The sequence below is a fragment of the Podarcis filfolensis genome, assembly GCF_964270895.1.
Source record: "Podarcis filfolensis genome assembly, chromosome: 7".
Lineage (NCBI taxonomy): Eukaryota > Metazoa > Chordata > Lepidosauria > Squamata > Lacertidae > Podarcis > Podarcis filfolensis.
In genome coordinates this window covers 165565-191395 of record NC_139603.1, presented here as the reverse complement: position 1 = coordinate 191395, position 25831 = coordinate 165565, and the positions used below count along the sequence as shown (strand labels likewise).

At 43.5% G+C, this 25831-nt stretch overlaps 1 protein-coding gene across 1 annotated transcript in view; it reads left to right on the top strand.

Annotated features, from left to right (window-relative positions):
- Positions 1 to 25605, top strand: part of LOC310767424 (uncharacterized protein) — a 270699-nt gene extending 245094 nt beyond the window's left edge. Inside the window, exon 2 of the mRNA XM_083624346.1 lies at positions 24270 to 25605. Coding sequence (XP_083480472.1) covers positions 24392 to 25459 — 1068 coding nt within the window. The 5' untranslated portion in view covers positions 24270 to 24391 and the 3' untranslated portion in view covers positions 25460 to 25605. The remainder of the gene's footprint in view (positions 1 to 24269) is intronic.
- The last annotated feature ends 226 nt before the right edge of the window (positions 25606 to 25831 follow it).

Genomic DNA, 25831 nt, shown 5'->3' with positions numbered 1-25831 from the left:
TGAATCAGCGGCTTTTTGCTGGCTGAAAAGCTGGCTGCTTCTTGAAAACACAGACATTTTGGATTTGGAAGGGTTCAATAACAGATTTGGCTGGCATGCATATATATGGTATGACAAGGTTAAAACCCACCAAGGTTTCAAAAACCATATTGTTAGGAAAGCATTATATAATGTTTGGATTCGGTATAAAGATTTGTTGGAAAACAAAACCCCTAGGTGGTTGTCACCAATGGAAGCTAAGGAAGTGAAAAAACTTAATATGGAATCCAAATGGCCAAAATATTGGGAAATTATAGAACATGAGGAGGGAAAAGTGAAATTGCAGAGTTATGAGAAATTGAAGTCCAAAGTAAGAGACTGGCTTCATTATTACCAGATAAATGAAGTTTTCAAACAGGACAGGAAAATTGGCTTCCAGGTGGAGAGGTCAAAATTAGAAACAGAGCTTTTGGAACCCAATACTAAGAATTTGTCAAGAATGTATAACTTGCTGTTGAAATGGAATACACAGGATGAGGCGGTTAAATCAGCTATGATTAAATGGGCACAAGACATTATGTTTGCTGACTGGGAACAGTTATGGACTACCGGGATAAAGTTTACGGCATGTAATGCCTTAAGAGAGAACATTATGAAAATGATTTATAGGTGGTACATGACCCCAGTCAAGCTTGCAAAAATCTATCATACGCCCAATAACAAATGCTGGAAATGTAAGGAAACTGAAGGTACTTTCTACCACCTTTGGTGGACGTGCCCAAGGATCAAGGCCTTCTGGGAAATGATTTATAATGAAATTAAGAAGGTACTTAAGTGTACTTTTCATAAGAAACCAGAGGCCTTCCTCCTGGGCATGGTAGGCCAATTGGTGTCAAGGAAAGATAGGACGTTCTTTATGTATGCTACAACAGCAGCAAGAGTTCTTCTAGCAAAGTATTGGAAGACACAAGAACTACCCACGCTGGAAGAGTGGCAGACGGTGATTGACTATATGGGACTGGCCGAGATGACTGGCAGAATCCGTGACCAAGGGAAAGAGACGGTGGAAGAAGATTGGAAGAAATTTAAAGTTTATCTTAAGAACTATTGTAAGATTAATGAGTGCTAAAATGTCATGGGTAACGTAAAACAGAATTGCAGCGATAAATGATTTGGTAAGAGAAAAAGGATCAAAGAAATTGAATCATAAGTAATTGAAATTAGGGGTTGCTGAAAAAGTTTAAAACAGGGATGCAGAAAAGGGAGGTATGGGGAAGTCGTTGAAATAAGGTTTAAGAAAAAAAAGGTGATGAAATTATACGTGTTTATATGTTTGTTTGTTATTGTGTTATGTTGTGAACTGTTAGTTTTTGTGTGTTAATATATGTTGTAAAACCAATAAAAAATTATTATTAAAAAAAAAACAGATAAAGTTAAAAAAAGAGGTGTGGTGTTTTATGTCAAGGAAAAATGGAATCCAAAACTGATTTTTAAAGATGAGGAGGGAAGATACATTGTAGTGGAAATTTCAGCACAAGGTGAAAAATATTTGTTATTGGGAATCTATGCACCTAATGATGGCAAAGCAGAATTTTTTAAGAACTTGGAAAAAAGTCTTTTGGAACATTTGGATTATAAATTAATTTTAATGGGAGATCTGAATGGAGTGGCATCCACATTAATGGACAGAACTCAGATACAGAAAATAGTGAATGCAGGCAGATTACCCAAGACTTTTTTTTAAATACCTCACAAATTTGATCTGTCAGATATATGGAGAGCCAGGAATCCAACGGAAAAAAGCTTCACATTCTATTCAGATGCAAACCAATAATTTTTGAGTATCAATTATTTATGGATATCCAGGGACCTGGTTCCTAAAGTATCAAAAATGGAAATTTGCCCTAAAACTTGCTCAGATCATAACACAGTTTTTATGGAAATGAAAATGTTCGTACAGGGATCTTTCAGATGGAGAATGAATGATGACTTGTTGAGGAATGAGCAAATTGTAAATAAAGCCCAAAAAGCTCTAAAGGATTATTTTGAGATCAATATTGTCAGAGCTACCCTAGGTCCCAGCTCACAAAGGACCAACGCTGCTTCGTTGTTAAGTACAAAAATCTTTATTGAAGTTCAGTTTCACTTCCAAAGCCGCAGCGCGCAGCTCTACGTCTCAACCGTTAGACCGCTGATGCTCCGTCTGAGTCTCCTCCCCCTTGACACCAATTTAAGATTCTAGCCTTGCTCCACCTTTTCCGCTGCTCTTTCCTCCTCTGGGTCCGCCTGCCCGCCGGGGTCTCGCCCTTTCTAGCCTCCTCTGAGGCTGATTCCCCTGAGCCTTCTCCCTCCCTCCGGCGGGCTTTAGGAGCTGGTTCCCCATCCGGGTCTCCTGCTGTCCCGCGCGCCTGCACATTTGAACTTGGCGCGCGCGCCCAGCCAGCAGCTTTCCTCCTGACCGTTTCACTGCTGCTGTCACTGCTTCCCCCTTCGGGGGGGCTAGCTGCAACTGACCTCCCTTCCGTTCCTCCACTCTCCGATGGAGGCGTGGTCAGCCCTGACTCCCTCTCTGGAGGAGACGCTGGCCCTGACACATTTGACTCTTCCCCCCCACTACGCTCTGGTGGGGAAACTGGTCCCGATCCTCCACTGCTGTTTTGGGGTTCCCCTCTGGCTCCTTGTTTCTGGTGCGTCCCCCCTGGGACCCCCCTTGCCCTGACCATCGGCGCCCCCTTCTGGGAATCTTCTGATTCGCTGGAGAAGCTCATGGAATCTCTCGGGCCACTGTCATACTCCCCTACGCTGCCCTCGGATTCTTTCCCTTCGCTCTCCAATTCCTCTCTCCCCATTGCTCCTGCTCCTGATTCCCTGACAAATATGAATCATGGAGTGGAAACAAGGGTTATTTGGGATGCTAGTAAAGCAGTAATGAGAGGATTCCTCATCCAACAAAATTCAATTAGGAGAAAGATTTAGAACGAGAAAAAGGATAAAATTTTGTACCAACTAAAAGATAAAGAGAAGATCCTTAGATGTAACCCAAAAAATCTGCAGACACAAAAGGAAATTAAAGCACTACAGACTCAATATTCACTAATCATTAATCAAGAAATAGAATGGAAGTTAAAGAGGATGAGACAAAGGAACTTTGAATCTGCAAATAAATGTGGAAAACTTTTAGCTTGGCAACTAAAAAAGAGGCAAAAACAAAGTACTATTACAAATACTGTAACAGAAGGAAAGTCTGTTGAGAACCCTGTGGACATAAGAAGATGCTTTCAGAATAGTAATTCTGTATAACAGCTGTATAAAAAAGGTAAAGAAGATAAAGCTATAATTGAGCAATTTATCAGAACTAATGGTTTGCAGGAAGACAGGAGTGCCTGGCGTGCTCTGGTCCATGGGGTCACGAAGAGTCGGACACGACTAAACAACAACAAAAATGGTTTGCAGAAGATTCCCAAAAGTAAAAAGACCCTACTAAACGGACTAATTTCAAGACAAGAGGTAGAAAATGTAATAAATTCAATGCAACTTGGCAAGGCCAGATGGTTTATCAGCAAAATACTATAAGACACTGAAAGACTGGCTTATTCAGCCACTGTTAGAAGTTTGCAACAAGATTATAGGAGGCGACAAAGCACCTGAAACCTGGAAGGAAGCTTATATTACTCCGATTCCAAAACAAGATCAAGATAGATCCAATGTCAAAAACTACAGACCAATTTCCCTGCTCAATGTGGATTACAAAATTTTTGCTTACTGGCCAATAGGCTGAAGAAGGTCTTGTCAGTATATATTCACATGGACCAGGCAGGTTTTCTGCCTGGTAGACATATGAAAGACAATATAAGGAATATAGTAGATATTCTGGAAAAGTTAAGAGCAAGAAAAAATTGTAAAGCAATGTTAACGTTTATCGATGCGGAGAAGGCCTTTGACAATGTACTTTGGAGTTTTATGACACAAAATTTAGAAAGTAGTAGGGTGGGTCAGGATTTTTAAATGGTATTAATGCAATCTATTATGAACAAAAAGCTAAAATCATAGTAAATAATGTGGTGTCGGAGGAAATTAGAATTGAGAAAGGTACCAGGCAAGGGTGCCCACTTTCCCCTCTGCTGTTTATTTCAGTCCTTGAGGTCTTTTTAAGTATGATAAGAAAAGAAGAACAAATTAAAAGTATAGTAGTAGGATCCAAACAATATAAATTAAAAGCCTTTGCTGATGACTTGGTGTTGACACTTCAAGATCCAGACTCCAGTGCAGTAAAAGCACTGGAGATGATACAGGAGTTAAGGCAGGTAGCAGCATTTAAGTTAAATAAGAGCAAAAGCAAAGTATTAGAGAATTATCTGGATAATGAGGAAAGGAAATTATTACAAGAAAAGACGGGCCTAGTCTTTGTGAAAAAAAATTAAATATCTGAGAGTTAATGTGTCGGCGAAAAATTTGAACTTATATAAAGATAATTATGAGAAATTATGGAATGAAATTAAGAGAGATTTGGAGATTTGGTCAAATTTGAAATTGTCATTAATGGGCCAGATTTCTGTGGTTAAGATGAATGTATTGCCAAAGATGCTGTTTTTGTTTCAAGCCCTACCAATTATTGATAATGTGAAATGTTTTAAAGAATGGCAGAAAGCGTTATCTAGATTCATCTGGCAGGGGAAAAAACCCAGAATTAATTAACAAATTATTAATGGATTCAAAAGAAAGAGGGGGATTCTCCCTGCCAGACTTGAAGATTTATTTTGAAGCTGCCACTCTTCGCTGGGTTAAGGAATGGATACAACTAGAAGACGCAGATGTTTTAGACTTGGAGGGATTTGACAATGTGTTTGGATGGCATGCATATTTATGGTATGACAAGGTAAAGGCCCATAATGGTTTTAAAATTCATGTAATTAGAAAATCTCTATATAATGTTTGGATAAAATACAAAGATCTTTTAGAGAGGAAAACACCCAGATGGCTCTCGCCAATGGAGGCAAAGGCCCAGGAAAAGTTAAACATGGAAACCAAGTGGTTGAGATATTCAGATTTGTTAGTGGAAGATAAAGAAGGATTTAAATTAAAACCATTTGATCAAATTAAAGATAAAATAAATTGGTTACATTACCACCAGATCAATGAATTGTATAAATTAGATAAGAAAAATGGTTTTGCATCGGAAAAAACCAAACTGGAAACGGAGTTGTTAGATTCTAAAGTTAAAAATTTGTCTAAAATGTATAATCTGTTGTTGGAGTGGCATACAAAGGATGAACAAGTTAAATCTGTGATGATAGATTGGGCAAGAGATGTGGGACATAACATAATGTTTGAAGATTGGGAAAGGTTGTGGAGGAAAGGGATCAAGTTCACTGCGTGTATGGTGTTAAAGGAAAATAGTATGAAAATGATGTATAGATGGTACTTAACCCCTGTAAAATTAGCAAAGATTTATCACAACAGTGATAACATATAGAAGAGTGACTAGTGGGGTGCCACAGGGTTCTGTCTTGGGCCCGGTCTTATTCAACATCTTTATCAACGACTTGGATGATGGACTCAAGGGCATCCTGATCAAATTTGCAGATGACACCAAACTGGGAGGGGTGGCTAACACCCCAGAGGACAGGATCACACTTCAAAACGACCTTGACAGATTAGAGAACTGGGCCAAAACAAACAAGATGAATTTTAACAGGGAGAAATGTAAAGTATTGCACTTGGGCAAAAAAAAATGAGAGGCACAAATACAAGATGGGTGACACCTGGCTTGAGAGCACTACATGTGAAAAGGATCTAGGAGTCTTGGTTGACCACAAACTTGACATGAGCCAACAGTGTGACGCGGCAGCTAAAAAAGCCAATGCAATTTTGGGCTGCATCAATAGAAGTATAGCATCTAGATCAAGGGAAGTAATAGTGCCACTGTATTCTGCTCTGGTCAGACCTCACCTGGAGTACTGTGTCCAGTTCTGGGCACCACAGTTCAAGAAGGACAGTGACAAACTGGAACGTGTCCAGAGGAGGGCAACCAAAATGGTCAAGGCCTGGAAACGATGCCTTATGAGGAACGGCTAAGGGAGCTGGGCATGTTTAGCCTGGAGAAGAGGAGGTTAAGGGGTGATATGATAGCCATGTTCAAATATATAAAAGGATGTCACATAGAGGAGGGAGAAAGGTTGTTTTCTGCTGCTCCAGAGAAGCGGACATGGAGCAATGGATCCAAACTACAAGAAAGAAGATTCCACCTAAACATTAGGAAGAACTTCCTGACAGTAAGAGCTGTTCGTCAGTGGAATTTGCTGCCAAGGAGTGTGGTGGAGTCTCCTTCTTTGGAGGTCTTTAAGCAGAGGCTTGACAACCATATGTCAGGAGTGCTCTGATGGTGTTTCCTGCTTGGCAGGGGGTTGGACTCGATGGCCCTTGTGGTCTCTTCCAACTCTATGATTCTATGATATGTTGGAAATGTAAAGAAAAGGAGGGTATCTTCTACCATATGTGGTGGACCTGTCCCAAGGTGAAAGACTTCCGGGAGAAGATTTATAATGAATTGGAAAAAATTTGAAATATGCATTTGTTAAGAAACCAGAGGCCTTTCTTCTTGGAATAACAGGTTTGGAATTGCTCAAAAAAAATGTTAGATTGTTTTTGTATGCCACAACTGCAGCTCGAATTTTACTGGCCAAGAATTGGAAAACACAAGAAGTACCAACTGTGGAGGAATGGCAGATGCAGATGATGGACTTTTCGGAGCTAGCCGACCTGACCAGAAGAGTCCGTGACCAGAAGGAGGAGGAGCATCAGGAAGAATGGAAGAATTTCAAAGATTATTTACTTAAATATGCCAAGATAAATTAATTAGAAATACTTGCAAGAAAATAGATAGGCTAAGGATTTAAATATGTGAAGTTATAGAATACTATGTAAATGAATGAATACTATGAATACTATGCAAATATGAATACTATGAATACTATGCAGAGATGAAAAGAAACCAAGATGTTAAGTGGATTAAGTAAATTTTATGAGAATCTATTTTGGAAAACCGTTACAATGATATATATTGAAATTCAGTCAAGGGAATTTGAGGAAGTCACTTAACAATGTCATTAAGATTGGATTAAGTTCAGTTATGATATTTGTTTGTTAGTTAGTTTAAAATTTTGGAAAAGTAATTTTAAAAATTGGAAAAAAATAATAATAATCCAATCTGGAGGTGACTGTCACGTGGATCACAGTGGCTAGGTCAGGGCAAAAGAGGTAAGGAGCCAACTGCTTAGCTTGGCAGAGATGAAAAAATGCCCCCTTTGTAACCTGTGCCTCCGTGGAAAGGGAGGTGTCAGAGATTACACCCAAACGGACAGTGCTGGCACTAATTGCGCCCCCGCAAGAGATGGGAGTTGCCCTCCCAATCCCATATCGTCCCAACCCAAACAAAGGACCTCTGTCTTCGAAGGATTTAACTTCAACCGGCTCCCACGTAACCATCCAGCCACAGCTTCCAAACATCTGATCAGTGTGTCTGGGGCCAAGTCAGGATGGCCGTCCATCAACAGATAGAGTTGGGTGACATCAGCATACTGATGGCAACCCAGCTCAAAACTCCGGACAAGCTGAGCAAGGGGGCATATAAAGATGCTGAAAAGCACTGGGGTGATCCACATAATTTAGTCCTGTTTTCCATTCCTTCTTCTTCTCATTGTTGCTGATTGCTTTTTAACACCTACTTATCCCTTAGCACATTATGGCATAGGTTCTCAAGTGGCCTCCTCACCTTTCAGACAGAAGCCTGTAGGGGCTGCTTTTTTTTTTTTTTAATAATTTTTATTAACTGGCCAATCACATCAAATTAAATCACATCACATAAATTCCAAATTACAAAGCCAAATTTTTAAATTTTGTTGGGGGAACCCATACTTCAAGATCCAAAGGGGGATTCAAATCATCTTCTTATTACTGCGTTAGTGTCCAAATCAGTCCCAATCAGTCCAGACAAAGTTCCTAATTCTATCCAGTCTTATCTTGGTGTTTCCACATCATATCTTGTTCATATAATTTCTCTTTTTCTTTTACGATCTCTTCTGTTAGTCTCCTTAAGCCGATAAGCAAATATAATAATCCTGTGTGAATTTCCCGTTCTTCCAATCTAAGTCCAGATGGTTTCCATATATCTCCTTCGTAGATAACATCACTCTTTCCATCATAAATCAGGCATTTTTCGCTCTTAAATCCCACGGAGGAGTTAATCCATGATATGTAAACAGCACTATTTCTCTCTTTCTCCTCCCAGACCCAAGAGCTCCAACAATGCCTCCCAAGATGGCGACGGCATTTTTAACTGCGTCATTCCAAAACTCTTAACTTTCCAGCTTCGTCTTGAAACATTGCTTTGGTTCGAAAGTTTATCTCCACACAGCCTTAAATCACAGCTTAAGTCCTTAAAGTTCTGACTTATTAGGGGAGGGGATTCTTGTTAAATCACGTAAAAAGGAATGGAAGGTTTTTCCCCCCTCCCCCCTCAGTCATTTGCAATACCGTATCTTGTCGTATCTTCTCATATTTTATTCTTGCCTTGTTATCAGAGATCTCTTCTGTCAGCAGTCTTTACTCCCCCTTTTTCCTTGAAGTATGTGCAATTTATCTCGTCCAAATTGTTTCTTTTGAAGATTCTTGCAAACTAGAGGTGCGGGTCAGAGGAGTCAAGGAGTGCCGGAATCCCACAGGAGGGCTTTGTGCCTAGTGCCCCCACCCCCACAAATTCGGGGGTGGTATAGGGCACAGCAGGCAAGGGCCGTCCCCCCATAATCCTGGGGGGGTTAAGGAGGCTAATTACCCCCATCATAGCCTCCAAATTACCTCGTGTGGGTCGGAGAGATGTTATTGTCAGCCATCTTCCGATGCGCCACCTAGTGGCCCCCCCGCCTGTAGGGGCTGCTTTTAAACCAACAAGCAATTCCAGAAGCAGGCTCTGACTCTGACCTTTTGGTGCAACTGTGGTTTAGTGAACATTTTTTCTGTTTGCTGCTACATGGGTCGGTAGAATAGAAAATGAAAACAAACGTTGTTGTTGTTGTTGTTGTTGTTGTTGTTGTTTTTAATGTTGTGCAGTGTGTTGTGTAGTGCAGGAGTTGTCAACCTGGTCCCTACCGCCCACTAGTGTGGTGTAGTGGTTAAGAGCGGTAGTCTTGTAATCTGGGGAACCGGGTTCGCGTCTCCACTCCTCCACATGCAGCTGCTGGGTGACCTTGGGTCAGTCACACTTCTCTGAAGCCTCTCAGCCCCACTCACCTCACAGAGTGTTTGTTGTGGGGGAGGAAGGGAAAGGAGAATGTTAGCTGCTTTGAGACTCCTTAAGGGGAGTGAAAGGCGGGATATCAAATCCAAACTCTTCTTCTTCTTATAGTGAGCGTTACAGGATTCTAGGTGACAGTAGGGGAATCCTCCTTCCATCAAGCATTGGTAGGCGGTAAGGAAATTTTACCATCAAGAAAGATTCATTAGTGGGCGGTAGGTAGGACAGATTGTGAAGCTGAGGCTCCAGTACTTTGGCCACCTCATGAGAAGAAAAGACTCCCTGGAAAAGACCCTGATGTTGGGAAAGATGGAGGGCACAAGGAGAAGGGGACGACAGAGGACGAGATGGTTGGATAGTGTTCTCGAAGCTACCAGCATGAGTTTGACCAAACTGTGGGAGGCAGTGGAAGACAGGAGGGCCTGGCGTGCTCTGGTCCAGGGGTCACGAAGAGTCGGACACGACTAAACGACTAAACAACAACAACAACAGGTATAAAAAGGTTGACTACCCCTGGTGTAGTGCATTGGAACATCCAGGATAGATTATTTATGTATGCGATGACAGCGGCTAGGAGACTACTGGCCCAGAGATGGAAAGAAGACAAAGTTCCAACCAGAGACGAAGGACTGATGAAGATGATGGACTATGCCAAAGTGGCGAAAATGACTGGGAAAATCAGCAACCAGGAAGATAAGAATTTTAAGGAATGGGAAAAAATTGTATTTAAGAGAACACTGTAAACAACTAAAAACTTTGGCAGGATTTGAGTAATGCTTGTAATGTACGAAAAACCATGGCAAGTGGATTACTATTCTTTTAACAAATTAGAGAAAATAAGAAAAGCATGGGGGGGGGGGAGATTGATAATGGAAACCAGGGAAGGGTGGCGGAAGGTCAAAGGATTCAGAGAATCCTAAATGAAGAGGTGAATGATTTGTTTGAACTTAAATTTGTTATGCACAACTTAATAAAAATATATTTATAGGAACAGCCAGGATAATCTGCCTTTCAAATCCATCATGAACCCTGAAGGTCACTAGATTCAGGTAGGTAGTCGTGTTGGTCTGACGCAGTCGAAATAAATAAAGAATTGTCCAGTAGCACCTTAGAGACCAACTAAGTTTGTTCTGGGTATAAGCTTTCTGAAGAAGTGTGCATGCACACGGAAGCTTATACCCAGAACAAACTTAGTTGGTCTCTAAGGTGCTACTGGACAATCTTACACAGTAAGATGATAGGAATGCCAGCCCTACCCTGAGATCCTCCTTCAGCACCCAGATAAGTCATACATGGAGAGGGGCTGCCCACTGTGGATTGTGTCAGATGGATGCAAAAGGCTCTCCCTGGGGAAACCACCCTGCAGGTTGCATTCATATTGTCCAGAAGGTATAGTATATGCTGCATTGTACCTTTTGGGGGGGCAGCATGTTCTTATCATGGCTTGTAATGAACCCAGTTTATCTCCCAGCAGCCCTGATGTGACTGCAGCTCAAACACCACACAATTCGGCACAGTTCTGAATGTACATGCATGTGTGAACTGGCCCTGAAGCTGGTGCCCAAGACCAGCAGCTGGTGTCATTATGCTTCCTGCTGGCTAAACACAGACTAACCAAATTTCATTCTGTCTAATAGACTGGTTACTTACAATTTATTTACGGCTATTAGCCCATAAAATATGTACAAACATAAAAAATAGACTGGTTAGGCCTTCAAGCCACTGTCTACAGTGCCACAGTAACTGTAGTGCTGTGGATGGGATTACTCAGGAAAAGATTGTCTGAGCCTCTGCTCTCTATCTATCTTTCCCAAATAACATAACATGCAAATGTTATAACATTATTTTCTCCTGATTTTTTGTCTGCTCCAGGTCGATAAATTCTGGTCATTTATTCAGTAAAGAAGCCTATTGTCTATGGCAATGTTACACCAGCCAGAGAGCCCCACTGTTAGGAGTCAGCACAAAGGCGTGAGCTATTGAAATGATGCAGCATTCAGCTCTGTTTTCTAAAGATGTCCCCCTGCACAAAGCAGAGCAATACATTCCCCTAGAATGGAACACATTTTCAAAGTGCTTTGCTCAGCATTTTATTCTCCTGACTTCTATTAAAATTAATAGGAGTCATGCAGCTGGAATGCACATGGATTGATAGCACAATACTGCCACAAATGAATGTTGGGTTGTGAAAGTATCAGGTACAAAATGGTAATTTTTGCTGGAATGTGCCTGAGTCCATTTTGCAGTCCTCAGAGCATTAACTGCTTTGCTGCTGACTTACAGTAATCACAGCATGTCTGTACCAGACCGGGAGTCCGGGAGGAATGCCTGAAATCCCAGCACTCCATAGCTGACAATGGAAAAGGACAAATAAAGTGCTGTCTATATTTATGCAGAACTGACTCACAGTTGTTGAGTATGTGATGAACAGTGGAGAGCAATATGATGAAAAGTGTTCCAAGATCGGGAGTTGGTTGGTGTAACCTCTCATAGCACCCTCTAATTCAGTAGTTCTTGATTCTAAGAGAAGGGGTTAATGGTTGAAACCTGCCAGGCAGGTTTGAGAACAGGTACATCATGGCTCAGCTGGGGGCTCTTAAGAACACAAGAAGAGCCTGCTGAATCAGGCCAAAGGAACATCTCATCCAGCAGCCAGTTCTCGCAATGGCAAACCAGAGGACCATAGGAAGCCTGTTACACAATATACTCTCCCTACCTGGTGTTTAACAATTGGTATTCAGAGACGTACTGCTTCTGACAGCAATCATCATCATTATCATCATCATCAATTTCTTATACCTTGCCCTTCCGACTGCTTTGCCACAGCCACACTGGGCGAGGGGGGGGGTCCCAACACAAATATAGCATCAAACATTAAAAGTTTCCTGAAACAGGGTTGCCTTCATATGTCTATGGAAAATTATATAGTAGGTTAACTCTTTGACGTCTGCCGGGAGGGCATTCCACAGGGCAGGTGTGACTACTAAAAAGCCATTCTGCCTGTTTCCCTGTAATTTCACTTCTTGCAGAGAGGGAACCACCAGAAGAGTCTCGGAGCTGGACCTCAGTGTATGAGCCAAATTATGGGGGTCGAGATGCTCCTTTAGGTACACGGAGCAGATGCTGTTTAGGACTTTAAAGGTCAACACCAACACTTTGAATTGTGCTCAGAAACATACTGGAAGCCAATGTGGACAGATGCCTCAAAGACGAAAAACATCTTAAAGGAAAACACAGCTTCAAAATTGACAAAATTGACATAAGATATTGATGGGCTAGCCTAGACTAATTTGTATACAATAAAACTACCAAGACATTTAAAACTTGCCCCCCACCCTTCTCTAAAGTAGGTCACTAAATGACCTTATGAAACCTGAGATCAGTAACCTTTTAATGATTCAAATAAATCCAAATTCAAATAAATGCTAGTCAGAACTCAACCTGAGAAAGACAATGTCTCACATGAAAACGCCACCTTTTGACAAACAATTTACTAATTTCCTCTATTTATGCAGTCATAATTCCTCCTAGGATTTCCAAATAATCCTTATACCCTTTTATGAAATAAACTAAAATGAAAATCAGCTACTTTACACTCAATTTTAACTATCAATATGAATATCACAATGGAGCACTCTTCCCGAGACAGATGGATGTCAACAGGGGTGCCAATATGAATAAAATATTGTGGTGGCCCAGGTAAGCCCCACCCCACATAATCGTTCACATGACACAGTGCACACACACCATTTGAATGGGAATGCCCATCAACTTTATGGGGGCCCAGCCCCCATGACCCCTAGGAGTTTGCTCCTATAGATTTCAACAACAACACTGAAACATTGAACTCCACGGGTTTACTGCCACAATTTAGGAAGGATATTGACAGGCCGGAACTTGTGCAGAAGAGGGCAACCAAGATGATAATGGGTCTGGAAACCAAGCCTTATAAGGAACAGTTAAGGGAGTTGGGAATAATACTAATACTAATACTAATACTAATACTAATACTAATACTAATACTAATACTAATAATTTATTTATATCCTGCCCTCCCCAGCAGAAGCTGGGTTCAGAGTGGCTAACAACAGTAAAATAATACCACATTCTAAAATCAATTCATTATAAAATCAGTTCAAATCAAATTAATGGCAACCATTGGGCTAGAGTTCTGTGAGGATTACCAAAGGAGAGGTCAGTCTTTGCCTTGGCCAAAGGCCTGGTAGAACAGCTCTGTCTTGCAGGCCCTGTGGAAAGATGTGAAAAGATGTCAAGTCCCGCAGGGCCCTAGTCTCTTATGACAGAGCGTCCCACCAGATCGGAGCCACAGCCGAAAAAGCCCTGGCTCTGGTTGAGGCCAGCCTAACCTCCCTGTGGCCCGGGACTTCCAAGATGTTTTTGTTTGAAGACTGTAAGGTCCTCCGTGGGACATACCAGGAGAGGCAGTCCCGTAGGTACAAGGGTCCTAGGCCGTATAGGGCTTTAAAGGTTAAAACCAGCACCTTAAACCTGATCCTGTACTCCACCGGGAGCCAGTGCAGCTGGTATAGCACTGGGTGAATGTGATCTTGCAATGAGGACCCCGTAAGGAGTCTCACCGTGGCATTCTGCACCCGCTCGAGTTTCTTGGTCAGTCTCAAGGGCAGCCCCACGTAGAGTGAGTTACAATAATCCAGTCTGGAGGTGACCGTCGCGTGGATAAGATGTTCTTGAAGCTCCATCGTGGGCACCCTGCCATACTCACTCTAGCAGTTGGAGGTCCCGCTTCATTTCCCGGAGCTCCTCGGTAAACCAGGGAGCCCGGTTTCTGTGGGGTCACAGAGGGTGCTTAGGTGTGATCTCATCAATGGCCGCCAAGAGCCGGGTATTCCAGCCCTCAACAAGCTCAGTCAATGAGTCGCCAGGGGGAGCAAGGTCCCGCAAAGCTTGACGGAATCTATCAGGGTCCATCAGCCTCTGTGGGCGAACCCAAATAGGCTTGCCACCAAAGCAGGGTGGGGGTGGAAAGTTAATCCTGGCTTTCAGAGCATAGTGATCATACCATGGCAGCTTCACCGAAGGGGACATGATCACATTTATGCCTTCGCCAAAGATCAAATCCAGCATGTGGCCTGCTTGAGCTGGGGAAACAAACTGGGAGAGCCCTAGTGTCACCATTGAAGACACCAGGTCCAGAGCCTGTGAGGAGGGAGTGGCATCAGCATGGATGTTAAAGTCCCCCAATACCAATAGATTAGGGAACTCCAAGGCCCAGCCGGCCACTGCCTCCAGTAGGCCTGACAGGGTGGCTGCTGGTGCGCTAGGTGGCTGGTACACCAGCCAGACAGCCAAGCTCTCCTCGGAACCCCACACTAGACCAACACATTCCATGCCAGGGATCAATGGCGATGGCAGAGTCCTGAAAGGACAATCTTCCTGGATTAATAATGCCACCCCTCCGCCCTGGCCCACAGTCTGTGATTGGTGGAGGACAGAGAAACCCGGGGGTGCCATCTCTCGTAAGGTAACTGTTTCCCCTTCACGCACCCAGGTCTCCGTCACACAAGCCAGGTCGACCCCCTGCGAGGTAAAGAAATCTTGAAGGGTGGTGGTTTTGTTGCCTATAGACCTGGCATTGCACAACACCAGGGACAGAGTTGAGTAATCCTTGCCCACCCTACCCTCGTCCCTCAGAATGGGGCACAGATTGGAAGGGGTACGAGTGTATCCGTATCTCAATCCCCTTCGCCTATAAGATCTGCCCCCACCGCCATACCTCCCTCGCCCCTCCACGGTAGCAATCCCAAGCGTCATACTAGCCTCCACTGATGGCATTGATGTTATTCTTTCCCAGCCTAGTTACTCTGCTTATAATATCAACAACTCAATAAACTCTAATTAGTCAAGTAGGACAAACCAGCTAATCATTAGCTACCTCTTATTTAGCCTGGAGAAGAGGAGACTGAGAGGAGAAATGAGAGCCATCTTCAAATATCTCAAGGGCTGTCACATAGAAGATGGGACAAAGTTGTTTTCTACTACTCTGTACAAATGGATTCAAAGAAAGAACTTTCTAAAAGGACTTTCTAGAAGGAAAGAGTTGACAGTAAGAGTTGTTAGTAAGTGAAACAGACTCCCGCGGGAGGTGATGGGCTCTTCTTAATTGGAATTTTCTATATATATATAATTTGATGGATGTATTAGTCTTCTAAACAAGGTATTAAACACAGAGATTCTTTTCGGTTATTTCACTTCAGTTCCTTAAACTTATTTGCATAGGTGTCACAGCTTAAAACTTTGGTTCTTAAACAAGGTGGTACTTTCTGTCAGTTTCTCAACCTTCTATAAAACAGACTCCTCAGTATAACAGACCCAGGGGAATGACCGCACCCCTCCTAAATAGTTTGAGATTCTTCTCTTTCCAGATGATCACTTTTGACTGAAATGAGACCCAAGTAGAGCGTTTCCTCAAACCTCTACTTCTCCTGTCCCCAGTTCAGCTTCCTAGTTTTCTCTTGAATGAATACTCTTAAAAGACACCAATTCACCGTCTTTCAATCTAAGTTCAGAGGTTTCCTTCTCTGATGTTCAGCACCCTGGTGGAATTGTGCTGCACCACACCACCTGATGTGCTATTAAGTCCTCAGATTTCTATGGGGCACAATAAATGATCTGCCTGGTGTAAGCTAATGACTTCCTAAAAATCACTACAACCCCCCCTCCCCGCCCACATGGGATAGTCTTCAAACAACAACTAAACCTGCCTCCTCGGTAATGACATGGTCTGCTCATAGCATAACTCCTCCTCCTGCCCGTGATCACTGAGATTGGGTGTCCCAGTGTATCCCCTCCTGTGGAACCCAGCCCCAGCCATTCTGTTGGCTAGGGCCCACTCCCAGGCAGCCCTGACTCTCTCCCGTTAAGAACAAAATACAAACTATACAATAAACCAATAAAACAGTGGAAACTAAATAATAATAATCCCCAGCCAACTAAATGGTTATCCCACCTCCAACAGAGCAAAAGCAAAACAAAACAAAAACAAAACTTAAAACACCACCAACTGCTTAAGAACATTTTCAAACACATTAGACCAGGGGTTGGCAACCTGCGGCCCATGGGCCACAAGTGGCCCATAGGGGTCATTTAAACAGCCCATGGGCCACCCCCGAACTGAGCTGCCCGCTCAGCGAGTCCCCGTGCGCTGCGCTAAACTGGCGCAGCGTGGAGTGGGAACTCGCTTCCGTGGTGCCAGAAATTGTGTCTGTGCAGCCACAGACATCGGAAAACATGTCTGCGCAGACACGATCCAGCCCACGGAGTGAACTCCGTGGGAGTGAATCAGCCCAGGCGAGGTAAACCTTGCCGACCCCTGCATTAGACACTTGGAGCAGAGAAGCAATAGCAGAACCACTGCCCCCCCCAGCACTTCCCCAAGGGTTTGTTACAGTGAGTCCAGCCCCACCCTCTAAGCCCTGCAGTCCTCATTGCCGCTGGAGTCTCTTTATAGCTGAAGGTATGAGGGCCTGGGCCTCCCCCCCAGGCCAGCTGGTCAAGGCCTTGTAAGGAAGCAGACCCTGCAGTCCTCACTGCAGCTGATGGTCTTTGATAAGGCAATTGCTTGCCTTATCATCAGTTTCTATTTGTTTTTCCAGAGCTGGCATCATCCTGGACTTGCTTGTGCCCTTTCTCATTTGTGGAATGCATTCTGTCTGGTACAGTTAATTAAGCACCCTTCAGGCACCCTAAGGGGAACTGTCCTTCTTTACTCTTCCATTCTACTAATCTAACTAATCTCTTCATTTTTGAGAAATTCCCCTTTCTGAAATTAAATGTGACCTTGTTGGCAATTTCTAGGCAATTTCCCACTTACACATATGTTGAATCTGATAGTGCTGCAGTCACCATTTCTAATCAGATTGTCAGTGCTTATATGGGTAGTCAGGTCCCAAGTACAGCTCACTATTAAATCACTCTTGTTGGCTCAATTACTAACTATTCTACACAATCATTAATCGTACCTATAAATTTTGCCTCTTATCACAAGCTTAATGTACAATTACCCAGTCAATGTGAGGATATCTGAAGTCACTTGCTATCACGTTGTCTCTCTTTATTTCTTTTTCCATTTCAATATCACCTTTCACTGGAGGCAGGGGTGGTTGTGGTTAGATTGTCCCAAGCACTGCATTGCTTTGTTGGCCTGGACTTTCTTATTCAGTGATGCAGACTGATTATATTCTTCCAAAGGCTTCTCATTTGTTGCCAAACTACACACACACACACACACACACACACATGAGTTTATTAAAGAGTGGTTTTTTGCTTTAACTTTTTATGCTAGGTTGCCCAGAGAGACAGTTCCTCCACCAGCCTGCCTCTAAAACCAGAACTGAGCTGGCACACAGAAAACATCTTAAACTGAACAAAAGTGGATGGCGGGTGGGTGGGGAGAGTTTTACTCCCCTCCCCCCACAGGCCCTTTAAGGGAAAAAGCTAGCCCCCTCATAACTTACTGGTGACAAGGCAATGTTTTGGAAAGCACTTTATGGTTTCCTACAATCAAGTAAAAATATTTTTTCATGTAATCTATATAGATATCATCCAGTCCTCCTTAAACTGTTTTTCATCTTGAGTCTACTGGTCATTCCTGCTAATTCCGCATATTCCAAGATTTTAAGGTGCCACTCTTCTTTCGTTGGTACTGCATCTATTCTCCATTTTTATGCTAGTAGCATCCTTGAGGTCGTAGTCAGATACATGAGCAGGTTTTTCTGATTTTTGGGGACTTCTGATGTTATTATACCCAGGAAGGAAGCTTATTGGTTTGGGGAAAATGTTCTTCTAAACATTTTGTAAAGTTCATTATATACTATTTCCCAATAATCTTACACTGCATGACCACCGCATGTGGAAGAAAAACCCTTCAACATCTTTATACTTCCAACATGAAGTGTTTATGATTTAAACATCTTCATAGAATCATAGAATCATAGAATCATAGAGTTGGAAGAGACCACAAGGGCCATCGAGTCCAACCCCCTGCCAAGCAGGAAACACCATCAGAGCACTCCTGACATATGGTTGTCAAGCCTCTGCTTAAAGACCTCCAAAGAAGGAGACTCCACCACACTCCTTGGCAGCAAATTCCACTGTCAAACAGCTCTTACTGTCAGGAAGTTCTTCCTAATGTTTAGGTGGAATCTTCTTTCTTGTAGTTTGGATCCATTGCTTCGTGTCCACTTCTCTGGAGCAGCAGAAAACAACCTTTCTCCCTCCTCTATGTGACATCCTTTTATATATTTGAACATGGCTATCATATCACCCCTTAACCTCCTCTTCTCCAGGCTAAACATGCCCAGCTCCCTTAGCCATTCCTCATAAGGCATTGTTTCCAGGCCTTTGACCATTTTGGTTGCCCTCCTCTGGACACGTCACAGTTTGTCTTGAACTGTGGTGCCCAGAACTGGACACAGTACTCCAGGTGAGGTCTGACCAGATGCTTTATCTGGACTGGTGGAAACTGCTTGATTAAGAGCCCCCCAGGGAGAGGATTTGGCTCCTGGCTTCTGGTGGTGGGAAACTCGCCACAGCCTAGAGGAGGGGAAGAGCTGGGAAGTGCTGGAGGCAGGGGTAGTGAAGAGGCAGAAACAGGCAGGTGCCCCAGCCCAGGGCGGCGACAGGGGTCAGATTTGGCAGTTCTCCCACAGAGCCACTCTGACAGTTTCTCTGCCTTCAGCTTGCAGGGCCCCACCCCACCCATGGGCATTTATTGCATGTTGCTGAGCAGAGTCAGGTTCCTTGGAGCTCTGTGGGAGAGGCCTGACACAGGGAGTGAAGGGGAAGCTACAAGCTAGTCTGGACAACTGCTTCATTAAGACAGGAGCAAGCTTTAGAAGTTCTCTGTTCTGCTTCCTTAAGAAACTAACTGTAAGTTAGCCAAGTGTTCTCTGACTTGCGAATGACCTGCTCTTCCTGTCAACTCTGTGACAGGTATTCAGTTACAAATTGCCCTTTGGTGTGAGCTAGTCTTTGCTCTCTAGCCACCAAATACAAAGGGTGTGCAAATGATGTCTCTCCAGGCTGTCATGGAGCCTGTGTGGAGAGAAAGAACTTTGATTTCAGTTCTGTTTGAGGTAATTTCATATTTTTAAGTTGCTGAACTTGTGCTTGGACAAGCACATGATTTTATGTAACTATTTGGATGTATCATTATCATAGCAATCAACGTTTCCCCCTTTTTAAGGGAAATTCCCTTATTCCGAATAGGATTCCTCACAAGAAAAAGGAAAAGTTGACAGCTATTATCATTATTGTTGTAAGTCTGTTTTGGAATCAGTTCTGTTAGTAAAGCTTTGAAACCATATTTTTGGTCTGGACAATTTTTCCCAAGAAGGGTCCGTTCTTATTCATCCTATTGCTTCCATATGTCCCATATTAATAACTGCAATAGTAACCCGAGGAAGGAGGGTGTGGCTGGAGAAGGCCCCAAGGGCCACAAGGAGAGGCCTGGGGCCACATTTGGCTCACAGGTCTGAGGTTCCCCATCTATCTGAGGTTCCCCATCTATAAACCCATCCAGATGGGCAGGGTATAAATGATAAAATTATTATTATTATAAAGTACCAACACATTTGGAAGTATTTTTCTGAGCTCAGGTTAATATTCTGGCAAGGTCTTCACTTTCCTCATGAGGCACTTGACCCAAGAGGTCCCTTTAGCAAGGATTTGAGTAAGTCACACCATGGCTGAAGTATTCTCAAGATGGAGAGATGTGAAACTTTAGCAGCCATTTGCCTTAATTGCTTTTAAAATATGTGCAGAGTGGCCCACTTTCTGGGCACTTGTGCATTGCAATGTACACTTTCATTGTTAATGCCCTGGTTTCCATTTTCTTAGCCATCCCTTTTGTACACAGGAGGTGCTGATCCATGAGAGCTAGCCCACTTAAAAGGCCAAAAGGAACAAAATGTGTTGACAAATCTGGATGAAGTAGAAGATGTGAGCTAATTGTGCATTGGACTGAAACAGTGGCTAAATTACATGTAATTAAATAAAAAGGCAATAAGAGGGACTTAAGTCAGAGGTTTCTTCTGAGCAATTAAAAAAGCATCAAGAAAAGATGATAACAAAGTGGGTTTCTAAGTAATTATCTTCTCCTGCAATGTGACTCTTGGTGTACAGATAGGGGTAAAATTTTGGGTATAAAAATGAATGTCCTACCAAAGATGTTGTTCCTGTTTCAGACAGTACCAGTAGTCAATGACATGTGATGCTTTGTTGTTTAGTCGTTTAGTCGTGTCCGACTCTTCGTGACCCCACGGACCAGAGCACGCCAGGCATTCCTGTCTTCCACTGCCTCCCGCAGTTTGGTCAGACTCATGTTTGTAGCTTCGAGAACACTGTCCAACCATCTCGTCCTCTGTCGTCCCCTTCTCCTTGTGCCCTCCATCTTTCCCAACATCTGGGTCTTTTCCAGGGAGTCTTCTCTTCTCATGATGCTTTGGGGAATGGTAAAAAGAAATATCTAAGTTTATCTATTAAAAGCTGCAACTGCTGTCTTAGCATATTCATCAGCAAATCTCTTTGGAGGTCTACCTCTAGTGGCTCTCTCAGACCTGCGAATTAGCCGTAGGTCTTCAACACTCTCCTCTTCCTTCTTAGGAGAATGGTGACCTATAGTGAACAATGGTTCCTCCAATTCTCGATCAGAGCCTTCAGAGGGTTGCATAGAGGCCGTAGCACTCTTGAAATCCTCTGAATCATCCGATTCAGTCTCAGATTCAGAATCAGGACCTTCATCAGTGGGTGTCGGTTGTTGCTGCAGCTGTGGCTGTTGCTGCTGCTGTTGCTTATCCTCAGTCTCTTCACTGTCATCAGGATAACATTGGAAAATTCCCCCATTCTCTCCCCACTTGGCATTGTACTCAACACTTCTAGTGAGCCTAATTGTCTTAGAGTCAGTCATCATTACTCTGTAAGAACCTTTCTGATACCCTAGAAAGATACCATGCAATCCACGCTTGCCTAACTTGGAGCTTTGTGGTGTTGTGAACCCACATGTCAGAACCAAAAATTCTCATGTGTTTGATGTATGGTTTCTTGCCAAACATCTTTTCATAGGGGGTGCAACCGATCAATGATGATAATCTCCAATTATAACTGTAAACAAAACAGGAGAGAGATTCGGCCCAATAACTCTCTGGAAGATTGGCATCATGCAGCAAGGTTTTCAACCCTTGAAGCAATGTTTGATTTGCCCTCTCACAAAGTCCATTCATCCATGGAGAACGAGGACTAGACAAATCATGTTGAATTCCTTTCTCAGTCAAAAAAGCTTCAAATTGCTGAGAAGTGAATCCCCGCCCCCCGCGATCAGTAAAAAGAGTCTTTACCTTCTTACCATGTACATTTTCCAACCAAGCACAGAGTTCCTTGAACCTCTGATTTCTGCTTGAGATTGAACACATAAATATACCTGGAAAATGCATCAATGAGGACCATGAAGTACCTGTTTCCACCCAAAGAGGGCAATAGTGGACCAACTAGATCAGCATGCATTACCTGGTATGGTTCTGTAGCTTGTTTACTAGACACCTTACCTCTCGCAGCCATTTTCACCTTGTTTGCTGCGCATGCCTTACACTTCATGTGGTACCTGCAGGGTTTAATAGTCATACCTCCAACCAAGGCAGGCATTTTGGAAACTGCCTCAAAGTGTAAATGACCAAATTTCTGGTGAAAATCATGAATACATCCTGCATGCAAAACCTTGTTAGAACCTGCAATACAACAAGTTTCATCCTGCACAACATCATCATAATACAATATAAACAAACGATCAACATAATCAGCATGCATTACATAATCGTTTTTCTTTGTGATGGTGCACTTCCTTTTCTTGAAGGAAACGTTTATGTTCTGTTCAGTCAGCTGCACGACGCTCAGTAGGTTGCGTGCAGCATCTGGAACATAGAGAACGTTGCGTATCGATACGTCCAAGCTGTGAAGAACAACAGTTCTGTAGCCTTGACTGGAGATCGTGTGGTCATCCGCCTGGTGAATTGCACCTTCCTGCAGTGTAAAAGACACGAACAGTCTTTTCTCACGGCAAATGTGTCTGGTCGCGTCCGAATCCACGATGAAGAAAGATCTAGACGTCTTCTGGATGTTAGGGACCTTTGGAGTGAAGCGTGAGACCATTGCCTTGTGTTGCGTTGTCCTGGACACCGGACCTTTGCATTTGCTTTTTCCACGCGTTGCACTGCGTTGTTCTGTTGTCTTGGCTTTGGGATACTTGCATTTCCTTTTCACGTGGCCTAGACGTCCACACGAGTAGCATTTCACTGCCTTCAAAGCTTTGGCGCCATCTAGTGGCTCCACTGCATTCTGGAATGACGTCTGTGAAGACTCCCCCTTAGTGATGCAGCTAGCACTACGGCGATCCGCTTCATTCAGAACAACAGCAGTAACATGCTCTACCGTGAGCTGAGCAGTTGGCAATATGGCAATCTGACTGGCAATTGCTTCCCAACTCGAACCCAAAGAATGTAGAACCATGAAGGAATACACAGCCTCTGGTGATTCTTCTCTGTTGCAGCTCATGCCTGAGATTCTGCATCTCCATCAGATGAGCACGCACATCTGCACCTTCAACAAGTGCCATATCATGCAACTTGGCATAGTAGAACAAAGAAGCTCCAGCCTCTGTTCTCAAATGTGACTGTTGCAAACTGTCCCACATTTCTCTGGCTGAGGCCTTGTCATGTAATAGACATAGCTCTTCCGGGGATACTATCAATGTAAGAGTTCCCCTTGCCTTTGAATCCTTAGCTCTCCATTCAGTTACCGGAGCTGGGGGGTTGTCTGTTATGACATTGAACAGACCCTCTTTCTGTAGCAGTGCCTCTGCATACTGAACCCACTCCGCGTAATTCTTTTTATTGAGCTTTGGAATCCCAAAAGCATCAGCTAGCCTTGTATTGGCCATCTCTGTGTCTTTAAAGCAAGCTGCGTCTGTTTACAGCTGCTTCCAAAAGCACTTTCACTTTCTCCGGAGCCTCTTGTTGCCGCAGCTGTTAGTGCTTTGGCTTAAAAGTTCAAAGAGCTCAATGTCCACCCCTTAATGCCATTAATTAGGAGCTGGCAGGCTTCCCAGGGCAAGAGCACATACCTCTCATCAATCATCTTGACACGCAGAGCAGATAACTCCGTTCCTCCGCCATCTGTCATTCCGATTCCGACTTCTGGGCCCATAACCAAAAATGTTAGTTTTAGTCAGCTCCGGCCCTTGAGCTGATACGGCTCATCTTGCCTTGAGCCCAGCAGAGTAAAATCCCAGAGTCCGCAAACAAAAGGATGAAGCAGGTATGGCTATATTGCGAAAAGGTTTATTCCCACGCTATACCAAGAACACACAAATGTACATCTTGCCTCTGTGAGAGCAGAGAGCAACTCCAACAAAGAAACGACAGAACAAAGAAACAGGAAACCAGTGAACGTCACATCCAGTCTCCCTTTCCTGTGAGAATCCAACAGTATCTGGACTCTGTGGAATGTAAACATAGTCCCATGACTGCAAGCAGCTGCTCAGTGAGGAAACAGAAACTAACATATACAACTAAAAACTATGGCAGAATTTGAGTAATGCTTGTAATGTACTAAAAACTATGGTAAAAATGAATTATTTTTCTTTAAAAGATAGAGAAAATAAGGGAAGCAGTTTGGGGGGGGAGACTGATCATGGCAACCATGGAAGGGCAGAGGGGAGTCGAAGGGTTCAGGGAATCCTAATTGACAATGTTGATGTTTAATGTTTGAATTTAAAGTGGTTATGTTAAACTTAATAAAAATATGTTAAGAAAGAAAAGAAGATGGTCCAAAGATGGTATTAAACACCAAATAGATTAGCGAAGATTGGGTTTTCTTGTGTGTGTGTTTCTTGTGGCTGATTAGCTGCTCTCCCTGTGCAAAGGTCAGGGGGGGCAGGGTTTCTGTTGAGGTAGGTGATTAGCTGTGGGAGGAGCTTATCAGAGCTTGCAGTTTGATCCATCTTTTAGATTTAGGGGAGCTAGTCTCAAATGTTTGTTGGGGGAGACCTAGGTTTTTTGGGGGGGAGTTATTTGTCCTGTCTTCACGCTTTTTATGATGGAGGACCGCTGTAGTCACCCCCAACGACACGTTCTCAAGATGGAGGGTGAGGGAACAGCTGCAGTCGCCTGCGGTTCCTGCGCAATGTTTGCCATCTTGCCAAAGGTTGCAGGCAGCTTTACCTGCAGCAATTGCATGTTGATTGCCCTCTTAGAAGACAAAGTCCAGCAACTGGAGGAACGTGTAGCTACGTTCCAAAGAATTAGAGAGCTGGAGCTCTTCTTGGAAGCAACAGAGCACATCGTCTCCACCAAGGAGGAGACAGGGGACTCCCCTGAGAAGGAGGCTAGTTCACCAACACAGGAGCCAGATATATGGAGAAACGTGACTCAAAGAAGTAGGAGGCCCAGGGTTCGCTCTGATTGTTTAGAAATACACAATCGCTTTGAGGTCCTCTCCCCTAGCATGGAAGACGAAGAGCAGACTCCATTTGAGGATCTCTCCCTCATTACAGTCGATCAGGTATATGAAGACGAGCAGCAAAGTCAGTCCTCAGGGAATGTGCAGGCGACCTTGGAACAGACAGCTCACGGAAGAACCCCGACCAGACCTAAGAGGAGGCATGTAGTGGTGATAGGGGATTCCCTACTGAGGGGAACAGAAGCAGTGATCTGTGGGCCTGACAAGATGTCTCGGGAAGTGTGCTGTCTCCCCGGGGCTAAGATCCAAGATGTAACTGAACGACTGCAAGGCATCATAAAACCCACTGACAAATACCCCTTCCTCTTGGTTCATGTGGGAACCAATGACACTGCAAGCCATAGCCTCCAGAAGATCAAAAGAGACTACGAGGCTCTGGGCAGGAAATTGAAGCAATTAAATGCACAAATTGTCATCTCATCTGTCCTCCCAGTTGAACGACGTGGCTCAGGGAGAGAGGGGAAAATAGTGGAAGTGAACAGCTGGCTTCGCAAATGGTGTAAACAGGAACGGTTTGGATTCTTAGATCACGGACTGCAGTTTCTTGAAGATGGACTTCTGGCAAGCGATGGGCTGCACCTCACAACGGTTGGGAGGAATGTTTTTGCCAAAAATCTCAGAAACCTCACCAGGAGGGCTTAAAACTGACTAATGTGGGGGAGGGAGACAGTGCTCCTGAAGGTAGGAGTCTATCAATTGATGAAGATGATCATCCAAATGTCATAGACCAAATGGAGCAAACAGCACGCAGACCTAGTGGTGGAAGGAAAAAATCCTTAAATAAGAGACACGGGGGAATGATTAACGGACTTCAATGTCTGTACACTAATGCGCAAAGCATGGGAAATAAAGAAGATGAGCTTGAGCTCTTGGTACAACAAACTAAATATGACATAATAGGCATCACTGAAACCTGGTGGGATAAGTCCCACGATTGGAATGTAATAATGGAGGGATACAATCTATTTCAGAGAAACAGACCAGACAAGAAAGGAGGGGGAGTGGCGTTATATG